At 36.1% G+C, this 26,485-nt stretch overlaps 1 protein-coding gene across 6 annotated transcripts in view; it reads right to left on the bottom strand.

Moving 5' to 3' along the window:
• The window catches only part of CLCN3 (chloride voltage-gated channel 3), a 94,475-nt gene that overhangs the window by 14,548 nt on the left and 53,442 nt on the right, over window positions 1–26,485 (bottom strand). For 5 of the 6 annotated variants that reach the window (XM_049631317.1, XM_049631315.1, XM_049631319.1 and 2 more), the window contains 9 exons: window positions 23,125–23,282; window positions 15,085–15,184; window positions 13,547–13,734; window positions 12,427–12,549; window positions 10,456–10,662; window positions 7,964–8,044; window positions 6,506–7,051; window positions 3,337–3,523; window positions 122–520 (listed from right to left, as the gene is read on the bottom strand). In XM_049631317.1, the coding sequence (XP_049487274.1) occupies window positions 122–520; window positions 3,337–3,523; window positions 6,506–7,051; window positions 7,964–8,044; window positions 10,456–10,662; window positions 12,427–12,549; window positions 13,547–13,734; window positions 15,085–15,184; window positions 23,125–23,282 (1,989 nt within the window). Of the gene's footprint in view, window positions 1–121; window positions 521–3,336; window positions 3,524–6,505; window positions 7,052–7,963; window positions 8,045–10,455; window positions 10,663–12,426; window positions 12,550–13,546; window positions 13,735–15,084; window positions 15,185–15,679; window positions 15,784–23,124; window positions 23,283–26,485 lie in introns of those variants that run through there. The other variant, XM_049631321.1, reaches the window with a different exon arrangement.

Raw genomic sequence — 26,485 nt, 5'->3', positions numbered from 1 at the left:
TTTTCCTTTCCTCCAGAAATCCATTATATGTCTTTATCTATCTAGATATATAGATTCCACAGATACACGATATAGATACAGACAGATGTATATGTGTGTCTGTATTCTTAAAAAAGGGTACCTATTGCAATTGTCAGGTCTCTTCTGAGGGCAAATCCCACTAATCGTTGAGATTCTTTTGACATTATGACAGGAAAGCCATTGTAGCTGGTTTCATTAATCATGTTTTCTATATCATCCACTGTCATATTGTCCTGTGTCAGGACAGCTAAGGGAGGATCGTTCCTTCGAGGTCTCATGACGTCAGCAGCCAGGGTGGTATGAGTGAATTCTTCTTTTGCATCCAAGAAAGGGTATCCATTTAACCGGATGTGTGCTTCATAAATGCCTTCCCTACCAAAAGCATCACCAACCCATTTACTGGTCATTACTGCAGCCATAAGGGGAACAATATATTCCAAGCCTCCAGTGAGCTCAAAAACAATAACCACCAGGGAGACAGTCATCCTTGTCACGCCACCTGAAAAACAATAAGCACCACGGGTCAAGGAGGACAGGACAGGTCAGTGGAACTGTTCTACTAGGCAGTTGAACACAAATTGTAAAAAGAACTCAGTGAAAAGGATAATCATCGAAAACTACTCCTCCTCTTTTAGGACAATTATCACTGTTTTAATAAGATCTAGAGAAACACCAATTTTCTTTGTTAAACACAAGACTATTAAAATAACATTTCAAAACCTGTTTACTTCACAGTAAACAGCCAACTGAAACGAATTTGCCATTTTGGTTTATTGCTATAGCAAAGATATAATTCCACTCTTATAAAAGCTGATTATTAATTAAAGAATTTGGTGAAGCTCATCATAGCTATCTTGCTTACTACCACATTACAAATAAAGCTCCTATGTGGGTAGAATATTAATACATTTCTCTCCCCTAAATCTTTTCAAAATGAGTAAAATATTTTGGTGCTTTGTGATTTATGTTAACAGTGTAATATCCTCTCCCTTAGAAAACTCATCTATTCATTTACCCAAACCATCATTCTTTTTTTTTTTTTTTTTTTTTCATTTTTATTTTTGAGAGACAGAGAGTGAGCAAGGGAGGAGCAGAGAGAGAGGGAGACACAGAATCTGAAGCAGGATCCAGGTGCTGAGTTGTTAGCACAGAGCCCCACAAGGGGCTCAAACTCAGGAACTGCAAAATCATGACCTGAGCCGAAGTTGGATGCTTAACCGACTGAGCCACCCAGGTGCCTCCCAAATCATCATTTTGAACTATCACCTCTATGCTCATGCCTCCTAATCCACATCTTTCTCCTTCCTGTTGCCATTGTCCCATGTCTCCAACTATGCATACCTTATTGCTGTGCTTGTCTTGTTTTCCAACTGTAAAAAGACTTGGGATGACCCACTGTCACAAAAAATACCACACATTTAAAACCAAACTCCTCTTCTTCCCCAAAGAGCTACCCCTTCCAGCCAGCACAGCACCATGTTCTTCTTGACAACCTAGATAGTTATTCCGGGTTCATCCTTTACTTGAATCCAATACCTAGACTCTCACCTAGTCTTTTCTGATTTGCTTTGCAAAATATCCATCTATTGGTCCCTTCTCAATATTGTCACTATTACCAAACTAGTCCAGACTCTCAAGACTTTGTTCCTTAATTTTAATACTATTTTATCTTACCTCCTTGACTCCAAGCCCCATTACCTTTAATCCACTTTATAAGCCATGTTCCCAGGTTAATCTTTCCTAAGTACTACTTTCATCATGTTGCTCCTTTGCTCAAAAACCTACCAGGATTCGCCAGTTCATACTGTATAATTAAGCTTAAACTCTTCCTTTTTGCTTTTTAACCTAAAAATAGAAGGGAGAAAGAACCTACTACGTATTACACATCTACACTATGCCAGGCATGTCCTAATCAGTTCACAGAGAATTTTGTTTTGAACTCAAGTAACTTATTTTACCTGGCACTGTGCTAACAGCTTTACATGCATTTTATCTCATATAATGCTCAAAACAACTGTAGGAGATTAGTGGTTATTATTTCTATTTTAAAGATAAGAAAATAAAAAATCAAAGTAAAGGAACATTCCCAAAGTTGTCAAGTTACAACTGCCAAAGCCACGATTCTGCCACAGATACGACCTATTCCAAACACAAATTCATCCTGACACAGATGATTGCCTTTTCATAACCTGGCTCTTTCTCACTAATCCAACTTCATTTCCCAAAAGTATCCAAAATGCACTCTCTGCTTCAATAGTATCAGTATCCTCAAATTTATTGCAATTCCTTCAATTTCACACGATTATATTCCTCAACAAAATCCTCTTCTTTAAATCCTACTAGTTTTCTGAAATAAAGCTCCTGTTCTACCCTTACCTGAACTACTTCAGCTCTCTTTTCCTCTAGTTTCCTACACTGTCATAGACTCAGTACTATATATAATTATTGTATATTTCTTACTACTGTTTCTCAGTTCTGACTGTCGTTGAAGTGTGGGCCCATGTTTTACACTTCTTTGTGTATCACTCACTGCACCTAGCACAGCACTTTACAGAAAGTGGACAACTACTAAATCACCGCTACTGTGGTGAAAATGTCCTGTCCTTCACTTTAACTTGACAGCATTCTTTTGGAGATCAATAATTACAGATTTGTGATTCACTGAACAAAAGTAAGTCAAAATACCAACTATTTAATATCATAACCAAAATTCGACATTTAAATTTTAAAATAACAATTTTTCATATCCAAGAGGACAACAGACTCTTAAGTATTTAATGCAGTTACTTTGTTTTGCTTTTCGTTAAACCAGTAGTTGTCTTTTTTAATTTTCCTATAAATGCACCTTAAATCAAAGAGGGCTGGTAAAGAACTCTTTCTTTACAGCTAACTATAAATCACTGCAGAACCAAATCTTCAGCTTTGCTAAAATGTTAATCTCAGGAACCATGCTATAGTTGTTATAGGTAAGCCAAGATCCCTGACAATGAAAAAACCAAAAATCTCCCTGACAGGATTCAAACTAAGCCTATGTTGTACTGAGATGTTTTCTGTCACAAAGCATTACATGATGTTTAAAAGATGCTAACTACCATTAAGTTTTTGTATTAACAAATATTTAGAGCAGGCAAAATGAAAACTATTACTACATAAATACTATATAATAGTGGTTTCATTTCTGTTAAAACATTCTCTTCCTCCATCCTGTACCGACCGCCCTCACCCCCCTCACCAATTAAGCATAAATGTGCTCCCACACTCGCTCTCTTCTCTCTCAGATTCACAAACATCCATACACAGACACAGTTACGTTACCTAAGCACGCAGCAGCACCAACCATGGCATAAAGGCCAGGTGTAATGCAATCAGCTCCAACCTCACACCATTCCTTAAAGATAAACCAGTCATGGTGAAAATACGCAAGCTGTTCCACTGCAATCCCCACAATCCTTCCGGCAATCGCACCAATGGCCATGCTTGGAATGAACAAGCCAGACGGAACCTGTAACAAAACCACAATGCTTAAGGGGACAGAGATCCTCTGCTTATATGCTCGGAACCTAAATTATGGATTTCTAACTAACACTTTAGATTCTTTTCACGTTTTATTTATATAGCAAAATCCTAGTACAAATAAAACTACAGCAAAATACTGTTCTAATGGTACCTTAGTAATTCTGTGATTTCAGTTACAAAGTAACAAATAACATTCTCTAAACCAACCTAAGGGTTATTCATCCTTTAGCTCCTTAATGCCAGTCCCTAACACGATTTTCATTAATTCATGGTGAAACGGGGAAAGGAAAAAAAAGGACAATATGAAGCATTTTTCATTAAACTGAATCAATTTAATGTGAAGTACTGTCCTTTACTCCATGATTCTATCCTCCCTACATATTTGTTGTTTACCAAATGAAAAAAATATTAGATGCTATTCCTCAAGTAGTACAATGTAAAGAGGACAAGCTTATCAGGTCCTTCAATATTTGTTTAACGATATATACATACATATATATATATATATACACACACACACACACACACACACACACACACACACACACACATATATATGGAGAAGAGTATGTATCAATTAAATGTAATGAAAAAAATAGGAATAGTAGATACCTTAAGCGAGATCATTTAAGGATTAAAATACTAATAGCTCTAAAATGTTACAGAAATGAAATAAGCTGAGCACAAAATAATGGCATGTTGAACACTGCATTAGGATCATTAAAAGGTTATCCAAATAGAAGAGATCAAAATATGTTTTACAATCTCCTGTTGATTAGGATCCTTCAGCCAGAGCACAGAGCGAGGTGGGACTTAACAAAGACCTGACAACTGTCTCCAGCTTCCTGTAGCTCAACTAAAGATGAGAAAGTTGGGATTTGCAGAAAATCAACTTACTGTAGAAACAGGAGCTTTAACAGCTGCTTTAACTTGATTCACTATGATTAAACATTTTAAACTTCAAGGTTTTTCTATTATTTAACTGTTATAACCAGTGGACTAAATAGAGAACAACAGAAGAGACAGAGACCACATTTCAAAAACCATCATTACAATTTTGTTGAAATTAAGCTGTTATTCCACATAATCTACATCTGTGAAAGCATATAATCACTAGTGAATGTTAACTTAAGGAACAAGGATTAGCTGACATCGGATTCCCTACATACAGCACTGACAGCCATATAAGAGAATTATATTTACTGGCAAATCACTAATTAATAAATATTATTCTTTTATAAATTCAAATGAAGCAACATCCCAGGGCATTAGGCCTAGCTCCCTTAAATCCTTGATGGAAAAAGACATGGTATTCATAGGCTAGTAATTTAACTCTGAGTCTGCAGTGTCCTTTCAAGCTAACACCCTGTAGTAATATGATAGGTGGAATAATGGCTCCCCAAAGATATCCCTATCCTAATTCCTGTGAATGTGTCATGTTATACAGTAAGGAAGAATTAAGGGTGCCAGTAAAATTAAGGTTGTTAATCAGCTGACCTTAAAACAGGAAATTATCATGGGTGCCTGAGTAGCTCAGTTGGTTAAGTGTCTGACTCTCAGTTTTGGTTCAGGTCATGACCTCACAGTTTTGTGAGTTCAAGCTCCACATGGGGCTTTGCAATGACGGTGCAGAGCTTGCTTGGGATTCTCTCTGCCCCTCCCCTACTCATACTGCCTCTCTCTCAAAATAAATAAATAAACTTAAAAAATTTTTTTTAAACAGGAGATTATCCTGGATTACTTAAGTGGGCTCAAAGTAATTACAAATGTTTTTTTAAATGTGGAAGAAAGATTTAGAATAGCATCAGAAAAATGAAGATAAAAAAAGACTTAACCACCCATTCCTGGCTTTGAAGATGGGAGAAGGGGGCCATGAGCCAGGGAATGTGGGAAGCCTCTAGAAGGCTGGAAAAGGCAAAAAAAAAAAAAAAAAAAAAAAAAAAAAGCTAGACTCCATAAATCCATGTGAACACCTTGATTTTAGCCCAGTGAGACCCATTTTGCACTTCTGATCTCCAAAACTAAAATAAACTTGTGTAATTTTAAGCCATTAAGTTTGTGGTAGTTTAAAACAATCATGGGAGCACCTAAATGGCTCAATCGGTTAGGCACCTGACTTCGGCTTGGTCATGATTTCACAGTTCATGGGTTCAAGCCCCATGTCGGGCTCCGTGCTGACAGCTCAGAGCCTGGAGCCTGTGTCGGATTCTGTGTCTCCCTCTCTCTCTCTGTCCCTCCCCCGTGCTCACACTCTGTCTCTCTCTCAAAAAAACAAAAGCAAAACAAAACAAAAAAGGCACACATTAAACAATAAAAAAATAAAACATGATCATAAATTCCCTAACACTGCTCCAATTAAGAGGTAGGTAGGCCTCTGTGACAGTCTGGACAAACAGAATGCAACAGAGGCATGCTGCATGACTTCTTTGGCTAGGTAAGAAATGGTCCCCTTGGGACACTTGCTTTTAGAATCTTGAGCAACCATGTAAGAAATCCAAATGCTCTGAAGGCACCATGCTGGAAAAACCAGAGAGAGAGAGAGAGAGAGAGAGAGAGAGAGAGAGAGAGAGAAATGTTTCAAGAGCCAGACGTTCTGAATCTTCCTAGCTTGGGTGGTAGATGACCTAGCCTTAGCCATGTCTGATGACATGTATGATAGGCCACAAACAAAACATGCCCAAGTTGAGTCCTTCCCAAATTGCTGACCTAATATCAAGAGCAAAATAGTTCTCTTAAATTGCCAGGTTTTGGGGTGATGTGTTACACAGCAACAAATAACCATGCTCAGCAATATATCCAAAGGAATTCTTTTGTTTCCCATTATTTAAAATGAAACCCAAAAGATAAGAACTTTTTTCAGCCTACATTTATGAAATAACCACTTTTAGATAAACATTCACTGCTCATTTCACATAAAAGTTTTGAACATGCCAAGATTACTTAAATAGCACCTCACATCAGTACTTACCTTGATACCAAAAGTGAATACTGTCATTATAATTTTAAATATGAGTGCTAAGCATAACTGCCATATAGCTGAATATACTCCCAGGCCTGCTGGACGATCAGGAATATCATCAACAATTTTACTGGCATTCATGTCATTTCTGTAGTCACAAAGAGAAGAGGATTCCAGAGGACCACAGTCTGTAAAAAGCTCTTTGATCAGCTCACTGGTGTTGAGCCTGGTATATGGATTAGGGAAGGCTATCACCGCAGTAATGGCAGCAACAACAATGACTTCAAGAACAGGATACTTTCCAAATTTGGTGGATTTGCGTCGACGACACCAGGCAATATTTGCCCTAATGAAGAAGGCTCCCCAAAGCCCGCCAAATACCCCGAGGAGAATAAAAGGAAACAGTTCAAAAAGGTACCACGGTGTATGATACTCCACATAAAAAAGGACCAGACGGCTATTACCAAATGGATTGATGGATCTTAAAACAAATGCAGCCACTAAAGCAGCAAAAAAGGATCTCCATAAAGTTTTAAGAGGAAAATAATAGCTAACCTAAAAAAAAAAAAAAAAAAAAGGAAAAGAAAAATTAATGCTAGAATTTTAAGATGTTTCCAATATGGTATAACTTGAATGGCGAATATCATAGTCTAATTTTTGTTGCAGCTAGAATTTACATATAATAGATTTTACTGTGGTAAGAAAAAGATTGATGTTTAATAACTTTGGCTATCACATCATTATAAATTCACAATATCAACTGGTCAAAAAATGTCTAATAATTACTTCAGACACATCATTTTTTTTATTTTCAAAATGAGTTTCACCTCCAATTCAATCATGTAGAGTGAATAAATACATCACCACCAATTCCTATGAGCTCAAAAAGAAGTATTTGCCTCTTCTATATTAAAAATAAAAGAATGCAAACAATGGGAAAAGTAAATTTTAAAACATTCCCAGTCACATTTTTGTGTAAACATGTAAAAAGTCTTGAGAGAACAAAAACAAACTACACCAGTGACACAACTAAAATCATCTTCTTAAATATCAATCACTGCCACAGAAATAATCATACAACAAAAACTCACAAAAACACATTAGGAATTGATTAAGTATTTTTAAAATAAAAACATGGGCTATAATTTAACAAATAGTGGTTAAATATTTTCTGTTAAGTCAAATTCACTTCTGCTTACTTTTAAATATGTCAACAAAGTTAAATTTTAAATGACCACTAATATTTATACAAGAATAATATTTTTAAGACTTTTCTCAAGGTAAAGAACATGTGTAATGTATTACTCTTTATGTAAGAATACGTGAAAAATAACTTTATGAAATTAAATCTTTGTTTTTAAAACAAAGTCTGCATCTCTTACACTAGTTACAAAACTGAAATGTGTGCCAAAATACATTTGTAATGGTAATTATACATAATTTTAATTGCTGTATTTTTTTACCTACCTCTTCCAGGCTAAAAAGAACTCCTCCAATTGGTGCACCAAAAGCTACAGAAACACCTGCAGCTGAGGCAGCTGATAGCACCTAAAAAGAGGATTTGGCTTATTTCATATAGTCTTATAAATTCAAACATATCAAATAAAAATTCTTTATGTTGCTTGAATTTTTGAAATGCCTCTTCTGAATTTAACTTGCATGTCCACCCACCGCCCCAAACAGAGGCAAATATTTATTTCCTCTAAAAAGGTATTTTTTTCTCTTCTGCTTTAGTTGAAAGGTCATTCATATATTCAATATTCAGTCAAAAAACATTGATGTGAGATAACTACTGTTTTCTAAATCCTACTAAAATATCCAGAGAACTTAAAACCTATTGAGTTTCCTTATTTTCACTACTCTAAATCCTGTGACAATACTACAACTGCCAATATGGAAAACATCATCTAAAGCACAATGGCTACCCTTTATGACACAGTCTTTCCAACTAGAAGCCTAACAATAAAGTTAAAGAAGACAAAAATATCCACAAAAGCTCTTACAGATCCTCTCTTCAGCTCCCCCAGACTATCACTTGGACATTGCCCACTTTCCACCAGTACGAAGTCAACTACACAAATAAGTTCACTAAACATTTCATGTTGTAATTATTTTCCTAAGAGTCTAATTATTCCTTTCACTGTTTCATTCCAGTAAATATCTGAGGCTATCAAAACATTTTCACAAATGGTCAAGTTTTACATTTCTGAAAAAGAAACTGGAAATAATAAAAATTAAATTATATACAGTTAAGAACATGATCTCCATTGTCAAGCTGCTGTCTGGCAAAACACCCAAGTAGTCATAACTCACATTTTATTGTAAGTATAAAGGAATCATTTAATTTAAAAATGTCAAGGAAGTGAACTAGGAAGAAAGCCAATATGAGACCTTAATGCTTTCACAACTAACAAACTCTAGGCATTTATATGCTAAGGGTGAACCAAGTTAATGTCATGTACATTACTAACCATCTACAGTGTGTATCTTAAAATTTTAAGTGATTTTAATTTCTGTAACATTTTCCTAACAAATTACATTTTGCACTTAAAATGAATAAATAAAAATAAAATTTACCCCCCAAAATATCAAGGTACAATAGCAAGTAAAGGAACTGCACTGGAGGGACAAATGCTATAGCTTCATTTTAGCCACTGATTTGTTATAATAGTTTTAGGTTATGTTTTGTTTTGAACATACATACAGATCCACACAGTCATAGTAGTAGTAGTGGTAAGGAGTATAGACTTGAGTCAGAAAAATAAATTTTAATCCATAGTCTGACATTCTGCTATACAATCTTGGGCAAGTTTAGCAGCTTTACGCCTAATTTCCTATCTATAAATGGGGATACCAGTGCCAAGTTAATAGGATTATTGTGGATTTAAATTTTAAAATACAAGTAAAGGACTTAGAGGCAGATACATAGTAACCAATCAGTAATGTCAGCTATTATTGTTAGAGGGTAATATTGGAATCACAATTATTATTCAGAGACGGAACTATAATGATCTGAAGTGTTCCACTTTTAGACTACCTGCTGCCAATGCATGAACAATGTGTTAGTACTAAACTGAACTAGAATTGTATCAACTCAAGAATTAAATCGTTTGATAAAAATATTCTACTCTTTTCTTATATTATTAAAAACAACAGGATGAAAGGCTTGTGCTAGGGCCACAGACCTCTGAGTTCTCTATTTAACCATATAAAAATATCATACCTTAAAAACCCCCAAGATGCACCATACCATCTTGGCCTACAGATTAGATTGGGAAAACAGGAAGGATTGGGCCCCCAAAGTATAGAGCCAATACAAAAGGTCTCAGGGGCCCATTTTCCTTCTAGAAAATATCCACAGCAATCTAGAATCATTAGGAAACTCTATAAAGTTTAAAGACCTCCTAGGAGATCTCAGGCTGGCCTAAAATAAATGATAAAGGAAAAAAATGCTCCTGAGCAGCTCAATAAAGAGGAATTCCTATACTCCCTCTAGTGTGAATCCCTGATTTAAATCTTGAGGGGTCCTAAAAGCCCTCAGAACATCTTCACGATGCCACATAGCTCTCTGCAGATGACACACATCTCGAGGGCATTAGACACTTTCTCCAGAGGAGAAAATAATGTTACATTTGGGGAAAACTTCCGAGGAAGAAAGGTGTAAGGCAAAGCAAAAACAAATGGAAAGACCTGTGTGAAATTCAACTGAAACCAATGGTAGTCCATCAAAACCTCTCTAAAATATAGGGGTAACTGAGCAGCACTGGGGATGGGGTCTAAAACACATCAGAGGTACTCACAAAGGGAAAAAGAAGCAAACAATTCTCACACTTGAATTTGAACACAGAACTTATCCAAAGAGTAGAGTAAAAACGTGATCTTTATACTAGGAAATTCTCACTGATGTAAGTCTACGTCATAGATATGTATCTGTCAAATAAACTACAAAAGACACTTACCTCCCTTTTTTTAGCTTCATTTGTGCTATACTTTGGAAAGAGGTAGGAAAAAATATTTCCACAGCAACAGGCAACATGTACCAGAGGACCTTCTTTTCCTAAACTCAAACCTGATGCCACAGCCAATACTAATGTGATGGTTTTGATCATTAAAGTCCATTTTCCCAAGTAACCTCTGATGATGAATCCACTTAAAATAGTTTTAATCTACAAAGGAAAGAATAAGACAGTTTAATTTTCTTTAAGAAACAGGAGAACTTAAGTTACTCTCTTGTTTTACTCACAAAACCATCTTGCAAAAATTTTTAGGTGGACCAAGGAACAATTCACAATTTTTCAAAAGCCTTAACTGTTATGCTACATATAATAAATCTGTATCATATTCTAATTATCTTCTCAAGCAAGGATTGAAGGCAACCTTATCTCATGAACAAAACTAAAATACAAGGCCATGTTAAAGGAAATACATACCTTAATACAAGGGTTGTAATTACATAACCAGGAAAAGGCAAATATGAGTATTTCTGTTGTAGAAACATAGATACATTTCAGACATTCTGTCAGAAATAGGGAATTATGTCTTCTCATAGTACTGTCATCACGTATGTTATTTTCCTGTATATTAATAACGGTAAGTGGCAACAGCTAAATGCTGCATGATACTGCCCCTTATTAAAGACTTTTATTCTCCTTCCTTCCTTCCTTTTTTAGAGAGAGAAAGAGAGATCGTGCCCACACCAGCAGGGGAGAGGGCAGAGGGAGAGAGAGAGAACCCCAAGCAGGCTCCATGCTGAGTGTGGAGCCCGATGCGGAGTTTGATCCCACAACCCTGGGACCACGACCACTGCTGAAACCCAAAGGTAGACGTTCAACCAACTGAGCCACCCAGGCACCCCAAGACATTCTTAACTAACAAAATTTTAAAAATCACTACATTTCAAAAGGAAATGTGCTAGAAAAAGCTGATAACTTACTTAAGACATAAAAATTAAAAAGGGAAAGAAATGAGTTCCCATCACATTATTCAATATATTCTTTAAATACTGTTGATAGGGGCGCCTGGGTGGGTCACAGTCAGGTGAGCATCCAAATCTTGATTTCGGCCAAGGTCATGATCTCACGGTTCATTAGTTTGAACTCCATGTCAGGCTCTGTGCTGACCGCATGGGGCCTGCTTGGGATCCTCTCTCTGCCCCTCCCCCACTCATGCTCTCTGTCTCTCTCAAAACAAACCTTAAATTAGTTAATTAATTAATGCTGACTTAAAAAATCCAAAAGTTTGTACTACTGACCCACTATAATCAAATGTTTATTTTCAAGTATAAAATGGTTATAAATATTATCTACCAAATTCAAGAATTATTAACTTATCTAGTTAAAAGACAGTCATAGGGGCGCCTGGGTGGCTTAGTCGGTTAAGCTCAGGTCATGATGCTGTGGTTTGTTGAGTTCGAGCCCCACACTGGGCCCTGTGCTTATAGATCAGAGCCTGGAGCCTGGTTCAGATCCTGTGTGTCCTTCTCTCTTTGCCCCTCCCCTACTCTCTTTCTCTCTCAAAAATAAACATTAAAAACAAATTTAAAAAAAAAGATAGTCATAAAAAGAGAATTAATGTATTCAAGTCAGGTTCATAGCAGCCAAAACATCAACTAATCTATCACAGAACTTTAGGCCACATAATAATTTTCCAGGTTTATAACTGAGTCTTCTGATATTTGTTTAGTCACGTGCTAAATTAGTGGTGGAAAAAGAAAAATCAACCCTCACAGTTAATGATAAAATGTCTATGGGGAAGAATTTCTTTCAGTGATATCTATAATCAGCTTACATTTTTAAGATTCTCTTTTTCTAATTTTCTTTCTCATGTTACAAACCATTTCCCCAGAAAGACTACTTTTTCCCCCAAAGGCAAAAGATAAACACTGTAACAATCACTTAATGATTAATGATATTAAATATTGCATGGCTTACCTCTGGAATTCCAGAGCCACAGGCATATGGAGCAAATACCTTTACCAGGGAAACGGCAAGAAAGGCAAAACTCAAGGCCCAGAAGATGTACATTATGTAATTCATGATGTAAGAACCAGGGCCCTAAAAGGCAAAGCATTTAATAGTATAAATTTAATTTACAGTGTACCCCTAATGCAAGTGCTTGCCACATAAGAAATTTGGGTAAAACTCGAAAGTTTCCTGGATTTACTTCCACATTAGTAAAAGCTTTATATGAACAAAATATTTAAGTACAATCAAAAAGACATACTCATATATATATATATATATATATAAGGGGCCTTAATCTATTGAATGTTTTTCCTAGCTTTTTCTTGATCCCTAAAGTCTAAATGTCAAAAATCTGCTACACTTTAATCTCTGCCTACCCACAAACCACATTTTGGAAACAGTTGTGAAGACAAACTTGCATTCCCACTTAGATCTCATTCTGCTGCAATTTTCCTGAGGATCAAATGAGAAACAGCATACTGCCCATGTTACCAGCAAATATATTCTCTTTTTATAGCTTGAAAATTCAGCTATAACAAAACTTTAAAAATATATCCGCATATGACCACACAACTACATATATTATATAACATTCTAACTTCTACAATGTTCTTCAATATAGAACATCAAGAACAGTAAAATAATCATTTAAATACTATAATATCACAAAGAAAAATCTATAGATTTCTTCGAGATATCTCCAGTTACAAGGCTTATTTTACTAAATTTTTTGATAATTCATACTTCCTGACAATTGTGATATGTTAAGCAGTTTTAATAACCTGACTTCATATTAACTTTCTGTGATTAAACAGATCCCATCACACTTCTTTTCTACAATAAGACATTCAATGTCATAATTGAATAGACTTGAATGTGACTATGTAGTTAACTAATACAAAAGCTTCTTGAAGCTTTACATTTTACTTGCTGCAATGTATTCTCATATTTTCCAATCTATCCTATTACATTTTTTTTCTTTTAATGCAGCTGCAAGAATCTGTGAATAATTCTGTTAATTAAGTGAATTAGAGACTCATTTCACTGTATCAATTTTTAATTCATCTTTAGACACAGCAAGACTTACTTCTGCTTGACCTATGATTAATTCTGCCCATGTTTTCCACTGTGGACATTTATCCCTCTCTTCAAATGTTGTTTCATTAGATCCCCAACAACACTGTTCATGGTTGTACCACAATGCACTAAGGCAAATGCCCTCCTTTAGGTCAGTCATCCAGTCAGCAGCAATGTCTATTAATCCAGCCAATGCCCCTGTAAAAACATGTTGGAGGTGGCAAAAAAAAAAAAAAAAAAAAAAAAAAAAAGAACAAAAAAAGTGAATTTTTGGGAGGCATTTAGAACTATCAAGTTAAAAGAGTCCAAGAAAACTGGGGACTCCCTATAAATAAAGGGTCACATAGGAAATATTATATAATTAACATTTTTAGCTGTAAATAGCCACCCTTTAAAATAAAATGGCTATTCTTTGTTTGAAATTAAAAGTAGTTACATCATTAAAATTCACTGTGATTTGTAATAAAGGTGTTTAAAACACACTAAAAAGATCTTTAAAAGACAGCTATCTGGCAGGAGGTTCACAAATCAGGTTATTAAAAGCAGAGTTTTTAATGTTTCAATCTGAAACTTAATAAAATTACGAATGATCTCAGTATCATTAAAATTTAATGTCCATTAGTAGTGAAACTCATAGCATTAATGAATTACCCTGACAGATTTTCAGTTTTTTCTTAAATAATAGAACATCAAATGTACCAAGATCATGTTACTGATAAAATACAAAATAAGCAAATTTATGGTCAAAGTCTAGATCCTTCTTATTGTATGAAAAGATCAACAGGTCACAAACACAGTGGCCACAAAATTCCTGTGCATGCCAATTAGAGATAGCAGTACTTCCTTCTATTCTCCACATAAATTTTAATTTGCCTCATGTTCTTCTGGACATAATCTTCCATGATGGAAACTGAAAGTCATTAAAACAGTCCTTAATGTTTGTTTCCAGATCTGCAACTGCTATTTCTTAAAATCTCACACAGAGGGACTCTGTGGGCACTCTATAGCATGGTAGTTAAAATGTGGGCTCTTCAGCTAAACTGCCTAAATTTAAATCTTTGCTTGGCCACTTACTGGCTACATCACCCTAGTCAAGTTACTTAACCTCTCGTGCTTTATGTAAAATGGTGACAATAACAGCACTTATTCCATAGGACTGCCATGTCGTTTACATACATGTAAAGATTTTAAGGCAGTGCATGACACTTACAGGAAGCACTTAATAAATATTAGCTACTTATAATGATTTAACATTAAAAGATACTTTATTGTATATCTGGACCAAACCACATATTTTACAGATATAGAAACTGAACCCAGAAAGATCAACCAAACTGGATAAACACTTAAAGTGACAGAACCAAGACTAGACTCTGAAGCTTCCTGCATCCTAGTCTTATACTTAAGGTTTCTTGAAAGAAACAAAACAAATGCTTTTAAAAATCCAACAGGACCTGAAAAAAAAAAAAAAAAAAACCGCAGGAAGGAGGGGAGAACTATTTATTTTTTCTGTTAATGAAAAAAGATTGCATTAAAATTTTTCTTTACCTGATGCCAATCCTGTAAGTGTTACTACTAACCATCCTGACCATGCATCATATAAGCTTTTTGTCATTTCCCATGCTGATTCTTTCTTTTTGCTGTTGATCTGAAATTAGAAATGTTTATGCTTCATTTTTCAAACTATGAATAGAAGACACAATTCTAGAATCCAAAAGTTTTTCTCACTTATTTTACATGAGACAGTAGTTGATAAACTAAATAATGGGAAAGGTGAGTTTGGGGCAGAATCACTATGTCAGACAGTTGTTATACCCATAAACCAGATGCTAAACATTTACCCAGAGATCTGCATTTTTAACAAAAACCTCAGGATATGAGAGCAAGGGATCCACAAACCAGAAAGAGTCTTGCCTAGGCTGTTTAAAATTGAATCAAATTTAGCAGATATACATCTTTTATATTAACAGAAATAAGACATTATAGATTGAAATGTCCGTCATTCCCTGGCCATTTTTTGGTCCTAACAATTAAATAATAATCCTAGCAGGATTATAATATTCTTTAAAAGGTAAGGTCAGTGAATAATAGTACCATACCCATAAATATAGTATACAATAGTCATGTGAGTAAAGAGGTTTACCAAAAGTTGCAGGCCTGTAAATATGCAGGTATGTAGAGTTTTAATCCCAGCTGTGGGGTCCAGAGGCTCTCTTCTATCACTGTGTAAGGTAAAAGAGTCCTCTACTGAATATAGCAGAGGAAGGGAGATTAGCAGGATAGGAATAGATTTGATTTTCAGATCTCACTCTACTAAGACACAAGAAGGCAAGTCTTCCTTCTCTTTTTAAGAATTATCCCTAACTGGCCCAAACCTCTTCTATTCTACTAGGATTGTTGCTTTAAAAAGCCATATTCTCAGTCTAGGGCTTCAGTGCTCAAACTGTCCCACAGAATGGCAACAGCTGGAATTCAATGATCTGGTCTATTTTAAACCTCTGGTCTACTTTAAGCCATAAGGCCTCACTAAAAAGATTCCAGTTAAGTTCTGGGTTGAATAAGGCGCAATTTTCCACCTTCTATACCATAAGCAACTAATCACAGATACTAAGCATTCTTTAGAGGTGGAAGTTAGGTTCCCCTCTTTCAAAAATAACCATTAAACCCCATGTTGCTTTTTCTCAATGAGAGTAACTATAATGTTTTATACAATATGAGGTAAAACCTTGGAAATCATCTAAATGCTCATCAATACAGTATTGGTTAAGGGTATTGCAGTTTATCTGTGTAATGGAAAATTCTGCACTCACTGAAAAAGAATGAGATAGATGCAGTGTTGTGCAGGGGAGAAAAGCAAAGTGGATACATGTGGGTACAGAAGGCTTCCATTTACCTAAGAAAAATAAGTACATAAATACATATGCTTGCATTAAAAAAATTTTTTTAATGTTTATTTTTGAGAGAGAGAGAGAGAGCATGAGTGGGGACAGGGCAGGGAGAGAGAGACACAGAATCAGAAGCAGGCTCAGGCTCTGAGCTGTCAACACAGAGCGTGACACAGGGCTTGAAATCACGAACCGCAAGATCATGACTTGAGCCGGTTGGATGCTTTAACCGACTGAGCCACCCAGGTGCCCCATATATGCTGTATTTTTAAAAATAAAGGGACAAACCATAAAATGTTAAAAGTAAATCATTATTTTAACAGAAGGGAGGCAACAGGTTAAATGGGACAGGGACTTTAAAACAAATAATTTGTATGTGTAACCCTAGTGGGATAAACACTAAGAACAAAAAATATTATAAAAAAAAGAAAGAAAACACTGTAACTTTTCAATAAGCACATCGCTGGTGACAGTGCTGGTAATATTCTTAACCTAGCGTGTGTGTATTGTGAAGTAAACCATATGCTTATATATGTGGTATTGAGATTTTTGAAATGGCTGAAAGATGATACAGATTTAAGAACTGGAGGTTAAACAAAAGCTCAATAGTACTGAATTTAAATCAGAAGGTTCCTATAAGCTTATGAAGCTGGTAGAAAACAATGGCCAGGGGCGCCTGGGTGGCTCAGTCGGTTAAGCGGCTGACTTCGGCTCAGGTCATGATCTCGCGGTCCGTGAGTTCGAGCCCCGCGTCGGGCTCTGTGCTGACAGCTCAGAGCCCGGAGCCTGTTTCAGATTCTGTGTCTCCCTCTCTCTCTGACCCTCCCCCGTTCATGCTCTGTCTCTCTCTGTCTCCAAAATAAATAAACGTTAAAAAAAAATTAAAAAAAAAAAAAAAAAAAGAAAACAATGGCCAGCCCAGACACTCGAAGTACCTCTGGTGCCTGCACTGCCTATAAGCCATTTTCCTTCAAAGGAAGCAGGGTCCCTGGGGAAAACGGCTGACTCCAGGCAGGAAATATGTAAGATGAAGTGGGATCATCTTCTTTTCCCAGAATATGCCAAAATCTACTAAGCATGTGTCAGAGGAGACAGGCATCAACCTAAAGAAGTTCCCACTGGCCAAAAATGGAATAACATATGCATCGATAAGGATAATAACAGTGATGATTAAAACACATCTAATATGTTTAAATCTGTGAGTGCATGAAGATACAGAAACAAAAACCGAACAAGCGAACAAAAATCTCATTGGTCAACTTTGAGGATTCTAGGGAACCATTTAATTTCAAACCTTCTCCCTTTTCTGTACAATCTGAACTTCAGGGAACCCAAATAATTGGTATGAAGAAGGTTCTCCTTATAGAAAATTTCAAGCTAATAAATAAAAAAAGAATGACAATTAGTGACATTTTACAAAATACTGAAATAGTAATATTTGAAATGATATAATGTTGATTTGCTTCAAAATCTGAGGTAGGGGGCTATACAAGTATAAAAAGTTTAGGGGGAGGCACACATAGGTGGCTCAGTTGGTTAAGCATCCGACTCTTGATTTCGGCACAGGTCATGGTCTCACAGTTTCAATGTGGTTCGAGCCCCACATTGGGCTTCATGCGGACAGTGCAGAGCTAGGGCTATTCTCTCCCTCTCTCTCCCTCTCTCTCTCTCTCTCTCTCTCCCCCTCTGCCCCTCCCCTCCTCACCCTCTCTCTTTCTCTCTCAAATAAATAAACTTTAAAACAAATTTTTTTAAAAAGTTCAGGGGGAAAAGAGAATTGGGTAGGTATATATGCACTGACACAGAAAGTTGGTGTTTTTTTTAATGTAATGTTTTAAAAACAACAGTGAGAACATTTATGTGTAGAATTTCCCAGGTTAAAAAAATGTTGTTTATACAACCATAGATCAAAAGCACAGAAAATGATACTTGACCTATCTAGAAAGAAATGATTGGTAAGATTAGCTAGGACACTGACTACTTCATATTATTATTATTATTATTACTATTTTTTAATGTTTATTCATCCTTGAGAGAGAGAGGGGGGCAAGCACTAGTGGGGAAGGGGCAGAGAGAGAGCGAGACACAGAATCTGAAGCAGGCTCCAGCTCTGAGCTGTCAGCACAGAGCCCAACACGGGGCTCGAACTCACGAACTGTGAGATCATGACCTGAGCCAAAGTAGGACGCTTAACCAACTGGGCCACCCAGACGCCCCTTCATATTATTTTTTAAATGTCATATTATTTTAAATGTTTTCAAGAACTATGGACTACCTTCAAAATCAGAGGGAAAAAACTGTATTGTGGTTTCTTTTAGTCTTAATTTGCTTCAAAATCTTATGAACATGATGTCTTCAGGATACTTTCATACTACCTCACTTTAAAACACATTTTAACTGCAACTGCAGTATGTTAATGACTTTGTAAATATACGTAATTCTAAGTACAACTGATTTACCTAACAATCATATGAGATGCAGGAGTTATAGTGTGCCTGCATTAGGCATACTGGATTAAAACACTGGATCTTATAATGTTGCCACGGACACTCTGAGGGTCCCTGAGACCTTCTCAAGAGGGCTTCAAGGTCAAAACTGTTTTCATCGTAATATTAAAACTGATGTGCCCTTTTCACTGTTTTGACATTTTCACTGATAATGCAAAAGCAAATGCAAAACAGCTGCTCCTCAGCACAAATCAAGGCAGTGGCATCCAAATGTACTGGTAGTCATTACATTCTTCACTGCCACGTATCCCAGCAAAAAAGGAAAAAAAAAAAAAAAAAAGTAAGTAAACACCAGTCTCACTTAAGAATGCCTTTGATGAAGTAGTAAAAGTTATTATGCCTCAATCATTGAGTCTTTTTTATAGTATGTGTGATGACTTAAGTATATATAAAGCCTTCTGATACATACTGAAGTATGAAATTATGTCTTGAGGAAAAGCATTTAAGTGACTTATTTGAGTTGCAAAATAAACTTGACACCTACACATGGAACACCATTTTTACTTGAAACAAGGACACCAAAGAATGGTTTTTCAGACTTGAGAATCTGACAGGCATTTTCTCAAAAACAAACCAAGTAAGCCTGTCATTTCAAGTGAAATAAGAGTGTATTTGTTTCTAATGATAGAATTTGAACTTTCAAGTAAAAATGAGAATTTTGGGAAATTTGTTATCTATCACTATAAGCATGACAGATTCCCAATACTTAAAGACTTTTCTAAAGAGATCAGGGTTGATACAACAAATGTATTTTTTTTGATATTGTATAATGAAACTGAAAAGTGTCAACACTAGAAATAACAGCATAGATCAGTGAATATTTTCCAAATGATCGCTACATGATGTTACAAAATTATTCATTAGAATTGAAGGTGAACTAACAGATTTCAATGTAACAAAGACAAAGGGTCCACTGATATAGTTTCAGATTACACTGGCAACTATTCTTTAAGAAACTACCACCTGTCACTTTGGTACAGTATCAAAGAATATCCACAATGATACAAAAAGGTTATTAAAATACTCCTAGCTTTTCTAACTACCTACCTATATGAGTTTGGACTTTCTTCATATATTTCAACCCAAATAATATCACAACAGACTGAATTCAGAAGCAGATATTAGAATCCAGCAGCCTTTAATAAATAAGACAATAATGAGACTTATGAAAATATAATGTCACTCCTTCACTAAATATTTTTATTTTGGAAAATACAGTTATTTTTCATAAAAATGTTGTGTTTTCAGAAATATATGCTTTGATGTTAATGTATAACAGGGGTTTGGCTACTTTTAAATAAATTAGCATTTTAAAAAATTCTTAGTTTTTGTATCTAACATGGTAAATATCAATTAATATAACAACATAAACTAAGTTCCTTCACTATCCTCAGTAAGTGTTTAGAGTTTAGAGTTTAACAGTGTTCCAAGATGAGGTATGCCTGGGTAGCTCAGTTGTTAAGCATCTGACTTCAGCTCAGGTCATGATCTCACAGTTCGTGAGTTCAAGCCCCACTTGTGGTAAGCTTGAGCCTGAGCCCACTTCAAATGAGCCCACCTCTCTCTCTCTCTCCCTCTGATCCTCCTGTGGGGATTCTTTTTCTCTCTGCCCCTTGCTCATTTGTGCCCTCTCCTCTCTCTCGCTCTCAAAAAAATTAGAATAATAAAATAAAATCTAGTGTTCTGAGATGATAAAATAAAATAATAAAATAAAATAAAGTAAAAGAAAAGAAAAGAAAGGAAAAGAAAAGAGAAAAGAAAAGAAAAGAAAAGAAAAGAAAAGAAAAGAGAAGTGTTCTGAGATGAAAAACCTTGAAAATCACCACTGGAATGTATTGGGTCTTCCAGAAAAGATTAATAATGAGTGATGAATCTCAGAGGTTATACTTGTCATGAACAATATAATCTAATTTTAATTTCAACTTTAATATACAAATATACATTAATATGAAAGATTATAACTAATTTGTACAAGCAGTTATTTTCATTTACAAGTAAATTTCAGACCTCAAAGTTATAGTGGGCCTGTTAGAATTTCGAATTTTACTTTTCAAAGAGATTTTCTTTTAAATTAATTTTTGGACTACATTGTATCAATAAGTTACCATCCACAAGTTGTACTTTTTAGTAAACAGCATTCTTTTTTTTATGAATGTTTTTTATTTAATGAATAAAAACAGTGAGGGGCACCTGGGTGGCTCAGTTGGTTGAGAGACCAACTTCGGCTTAGGTCATGATCTCACGGTTTGTGAGTTCGAGCCCCACATCGGGCTCTGTGCTGACAGCTCAGAGCAGGAGCCTGCTTCTGATTCTGTGTCTCCCTCTCTCTCTGCCCCTCCCCCACTCATGCTCTTTCTCTGTCTCAGAAATAAACATTAAAAAAAATTTTTTTAAGTGATACAACTTCATAAATTTTTTCTAATTTAGAAGAAATTTAGGTATTTAAAAAAATTTATTTTTTAATGTTTATTCATTTTTGAGAGAGAGACAGAGTGCAAGCGGGGGAGGGGCAGAGAGAGAGGGAGACACAGAATGAGAAGCAGGCTCCAGGCTATGACCTGTCAGCACAGAGCCTGATGCAGGGCTCGAACCCATGAATCGTGACATCATGACCTGAGCCAAAGTCTGAGGCTCAACTGATTGAGCCACCCCGGCACCCTGCCCCTAAAAAAAAACTTCTTAAGTGTATTTATTTATTTAATTAATCTCTATACCCAACATGGGGCTCAAACTCATGACTCTGAGATCAAGAGTCACATGTTCTTCTGATAGAGCCAGTCAGGTGCCCCTATTTATTTGATTTTTGATGTTACAAATGGAATAGTTTACTTCTTTTTTTTTTAATGTTTATTTATTTTTTAGAAAGGGAGAAAGAAGGAGACAGAGTGTGAGTAGGGAAGGAGCAGAGAGCGAGGGAGACAGAATCCAAAGCAGGCTCCAGGCTCTGAGCTGTCAGCACAGAGCCCGATGTGGGACTTGAACCCATGAACTGTGAGATCATGACCTGAGCAGAAGTCAGATGCTTAACCAACTGAGCCACCCAGGCACCTTTGGAATAGTTTTTTCTAAAGAAATTTTAGCCAAACTCTTTACCCAAGATGTAACTGAAATATACACTTGCTATAAAAACCATTGGAAATATTATTGTAATATAGTATTTTTTTGATTAGTATTCATCACAATACTTAATATGTCCTTTACAGGACTCAATTTGAGAATCTCAGAATTTGAAACCGAGAAAGGGGATAAAAGAAAATAGCAAAATCCCATGAAATTATCTCCCAATATGTTTCTTCTTTTGCAATAATAAGAATTATATAACAAGTTTCCTCTTTTTTTTTTTTTAATTTTTTTTTTTATGTTTATTTACTTTTGAGAGAGACAGAGACAGACTGTGAGTGTGTTGGGGCAGAGAGAGAGAGGGAGGCACAGAATCTGAAGCAGGCTACAGGTTCCAAGCTGTCAGCACAGAGCCTGACGCAGGGCTCGAACTCACGAGCCATGAGATCATGACCTGAGCCGAAGTCGGATGCTCAACCAACTGAGCCACCCAGGCGCCCCAACAAGTTTTCTCTTTTGCTGTAGCTGCTGTGCTACCAAAAATGAAAAATTATGCTTACTTCTATACCTTGATCTTCCTCCCCAACTCACATGCTGTATTTTCCCAGTCCTTGCTTTTTTTTTTTTTTTTGTCTTTTTTTTTTGTCTTATAAGTACTTACACTTCCTTGATTTTAAGCTACCTCAAATCCTTTCTGGATTGATCCCAGAAGTAAATTAAAAAAAAAAAAAAAAAAAAAAAACATATACAGAGGGGCACCTGTGTGGCTCAGTCAGTTAAGCATCCAACTTCAGCTCAGGTCATGATCTCACAGTTGGTGGGTTTGAGCCCCATGTCGGGCTCTGTGCTGACAGCTTCTCAGAGCCTGGAGCCTGATTCAGATTCTGTGTCTCCCTCTCTCTCTGCCCCTCCCTCACTCATGCTCTGTCTCTCTCTCCCTCTGTCAAAAATAACCATTAAAAAAATGTTTTTAATTACATATATAGAGAAAAAATATATAATACTTGTAAAATGTAGAAATTTAACGAAATGTACTTTAATGCATAATATATATTTTGGCAGCTTGAGATCACTGGCAAAAATATTATTAAATGATGTAGTTATGCACTATATTAACAATTAGTGAAAACACTTACCCGTCTATGCCTTTCTCTGTCTTTACATTTCTCTCGCACCCAATCAATAGTATGGAAATCATCATATGTACCAACACCTGGAATTGGTTCATCCAAAAGATCCAACAAGTGTGTAGAACTGTTAATGCTGCCTCCATTTGTCATTGTATAATGAGTTCCTACAAAGCAAAAAAGAAAAATGAATATGCTTTATGAGAGACAATGATGAACTACATAAGCTTCTTAGAAATTCATTAGTAATTCATAAAGAAACAGGATCACTTGAAAGGCAATAAAACGGAAAAAGGAAAACATCAAAAAAAGTTATCCAAAACTTAGAAATAAGGCAAAAAGACCGTACCAGGTCTCTTTAAACCCATACTAGAGTATCAAAATAAGCCTGAGGAAAAGGACTTTGTTTTCTATTGATTAGGGCACAGACTCTGTAAAGTTGAATAATGACTTAAAGAAGATTGATAAATTGAAAACATCTGCTTTCGTCTGGCAAAAAACATAACTGAATTTCATCTAGTAGAAAAGATAATACTTAGAGTTGTAGTGTTGGGGTATTTTGTTTTTTCCCTGTAAGAAAATTTCATTCACTGATATTTTGTCTCACGTATCCTCCTCTAAGTCATCTGTCACCAAGCTAGTTTCCTCATTAGTATTAAATAAATCTTTGACATGTGCTCACTATATATTTATAAATGTAAGAGACTTAAAGGTACCAGGAAGGACAGTGAACGACAATTCACACACACACAAAAAAGAAATACAGATGGCTCTTAAATTTAAAAAGTTCAATCCAACCCAAAAAAGAAAAATGCAAATCAAACCTACAATATCATTTTCCTCTATCAGATTGGTAAAGATGAAGAAGCTGGCTAATGCACTGAGTTGCAAAGTTATGGGGAAAGAGGGCTTGCCAGAAAATTATTAAAGTATAAACTAGTATAACCCCTCTGGAAAGGCAAAGCTACCGAGATTTAAAATACGCAGACACTCTCAAACCCAGCTTATCCACTTCCAAAAATTTTTCTTGCAGTTACACTTGCATAAATCCGTAAGTTATGCACAGTGTGGTAAAACATCTTACTGTGTGCTCTAGAAGGAAAACAAACAAAAATTAATGCACAAGTGCTCATAATCTAAAAGGACGGTCAGCAAAAGAGCCAGAGAGTGAATACTTTAGGCTTTGGAGGCCATATAGTCACAGCAATGCAACTCTGCCATCGTAGCACAAAAGAAATCACAGACAATCTAGAATAAATGGGTATGGTTGTGTTTCAATAATACTTTATTTATGAAACAGGTGAAGAGCAGCATTTGGCTCAACCCTTAATCTAAAGTCTCTACACTACAAACAAAAGTCAACTGAAGACATTTATTAAGAATTTTCAGGGGCACCTGGGTGGCTCAGTCGGTTAAGCGTCCGACTTCGGCTCAGGTCACGATCTCGCGGTATGGGAGTTCGAGCCCCGCGTCGGGCTCTGTGCTGACTGCTCAGAGCCTGGAGCCTGTTTCGGATTCTGTGTCTCCCTCTCTCTGACCCTCCCCCGTTCATGCTCTGTCTCTCTCTGTCTCAAAAATAAATAAACGTTAAAAAAATTAAAAAAAAAGAATTTTCAGGGGCGCCTGGGTGGCTCAGTCGGTTAAGCATCCAACTTTGGCTCAGGTCATGATCTCGTGGTTTGTGAGTTTGAGCCCCACATCGGGCTCTGTGCTGACAGCTCAGAGCCTGGAGCCTCCTTGGGATTCTGTGTCTCCTCCTCTCTCTGCCCCTCCCATGCTCATGCTCTCTCTGTCTCTCAATAATAAATAAACACTAAAAAAAAAAGTTAAAAAAAAAAAAAAGAATTTTCTACTTGGGGCACCTATCTGGCTCAGTCGGTAGATCTTGATCTTGGGATTGTAAATGCGAGCCCCACGTTAGGTGTAGAGATTACTTAAAAATGAAATCTAGGGGCGCCTGGGTGGCTTAGTCGGTTGAGCGTCCGACTTTGGCTCAGGTCATGATCTCGTGGTTCGTGAGTTCAAGCCCCGCGTCGGGCTCTGTGCTGACAGCTCGGAGCCTGAAGCCTGTTTCGGATTCTGTGTCTCCCTCTCTCTCTCTGATCCTCCCCCGTTCATGCTCTCTCTGTCTCAAAAATAAATAAACGTCAAAAAAAAATTTTTTTAATTTAAAAAAAAAATGAAATCTAAAAAAAAATTAAAAAGAATCTTCTCCTTAATGGCACTCTTCTAGATAGAAGATACAAAGATAATAAAAATATTGTCCCTGACTTCAATGTAATACTGAATATTGAACTAATAAACTTAATGTCTATTTACTTCTACCAAGTAGAAGAGGGTTCTCTCTTACCTCCCTATTTAATATATTTGAATATTTGCCTTGGAATGTGTAAAACTTCTAAAAAAAATAATAGTATATTGATTTCAGTGTTTTGGCAGAAGTACTCCAGGAATAAATAATTTATCATTCGTGGCTAAGGGTTTAAAAACCCAATCTCTGCAAGAGCCCATGTTGATTTACATAAAACAACCTTATACTTTTGTACACTAGCTCTTTCTTCTCTCTGCCCTGATTTTACTCGCAGTTTCCACTTGGTAAAAGCTGGCTGGCCACAAATTTTCTTAGGGAAATAACTACTGGAGAATATAATGAATATTTATAATGCCTTGACTAATTTGAGAATCTCTGACTCTGCTTTCCATATAATATTATAACTGGTTATTTAAAAAGATGGTTTTGGAGGGACATGTCAAAAGACTCTGTGGCCTTCTGATATGACAACATCATTTCCGGCCAAAGGAAAAATAAAATAAGCCCCATTTGAGCGAAATCCTACAAAATAATGGGTTACATTCTTTAAAAATGTCAGTAATGAAAGACAAAGAATGACTAAGGAACTGTTCTAGACTAAAGGAGACTCAAAAGACATGACACCTGAACAGAACACGTGCTGCTGGATTAGTAGAATGTAGACCAAGAAAAATGCTGTGTTTTGTTTGTTTTTTGTTTTTTTTTTTAGAGAGCGAGCGAGTGCAAGCTGAGGAAAGGGGCAGAGAGAGAGAGAGAGAGAGAGAGAATGAATCTTGGCTCAGTGCACAGCCCAACACGGGGCTCAATCCCACAATACTGGGATTATGACCTATGCCACAGTCAAGAGCTGGATGTTCTTGATGGCAACTGACTGAGCTACGCAGGTGCCCCTCTTTTTACTATTTTTCAACATCTCTGAAATGAAAAGAAAATGTTTTTTCTTAATTCTACTATGTAATATTTTGCAAACTTCCAACTCCCCCACCCCATGTTGCCCTTATATGCAGAGTTCCAGAACACGGACTGCTGATCTTAATTAGTATTCTTCTATTCAAAAAC

This window comes from Panthera uncia, chromosome B1 (genome assembly GCF_023721935.1).
Source record: "Panthera uncia isolate 11264 chromosome B1, Puncia_PCG_1.0, whole genome shotgun sequence".
NCBI classification, from domain to species: Eukaryota; Metazoa; Chordata; class Mammalia; order Carnivora; family Felidae; genus Panthera; species Panthera uncia.
Note: the sequence above shows the minus strand (reverse complement) of the source record. Positions and strands in the feature narration are given on the sequence as shown.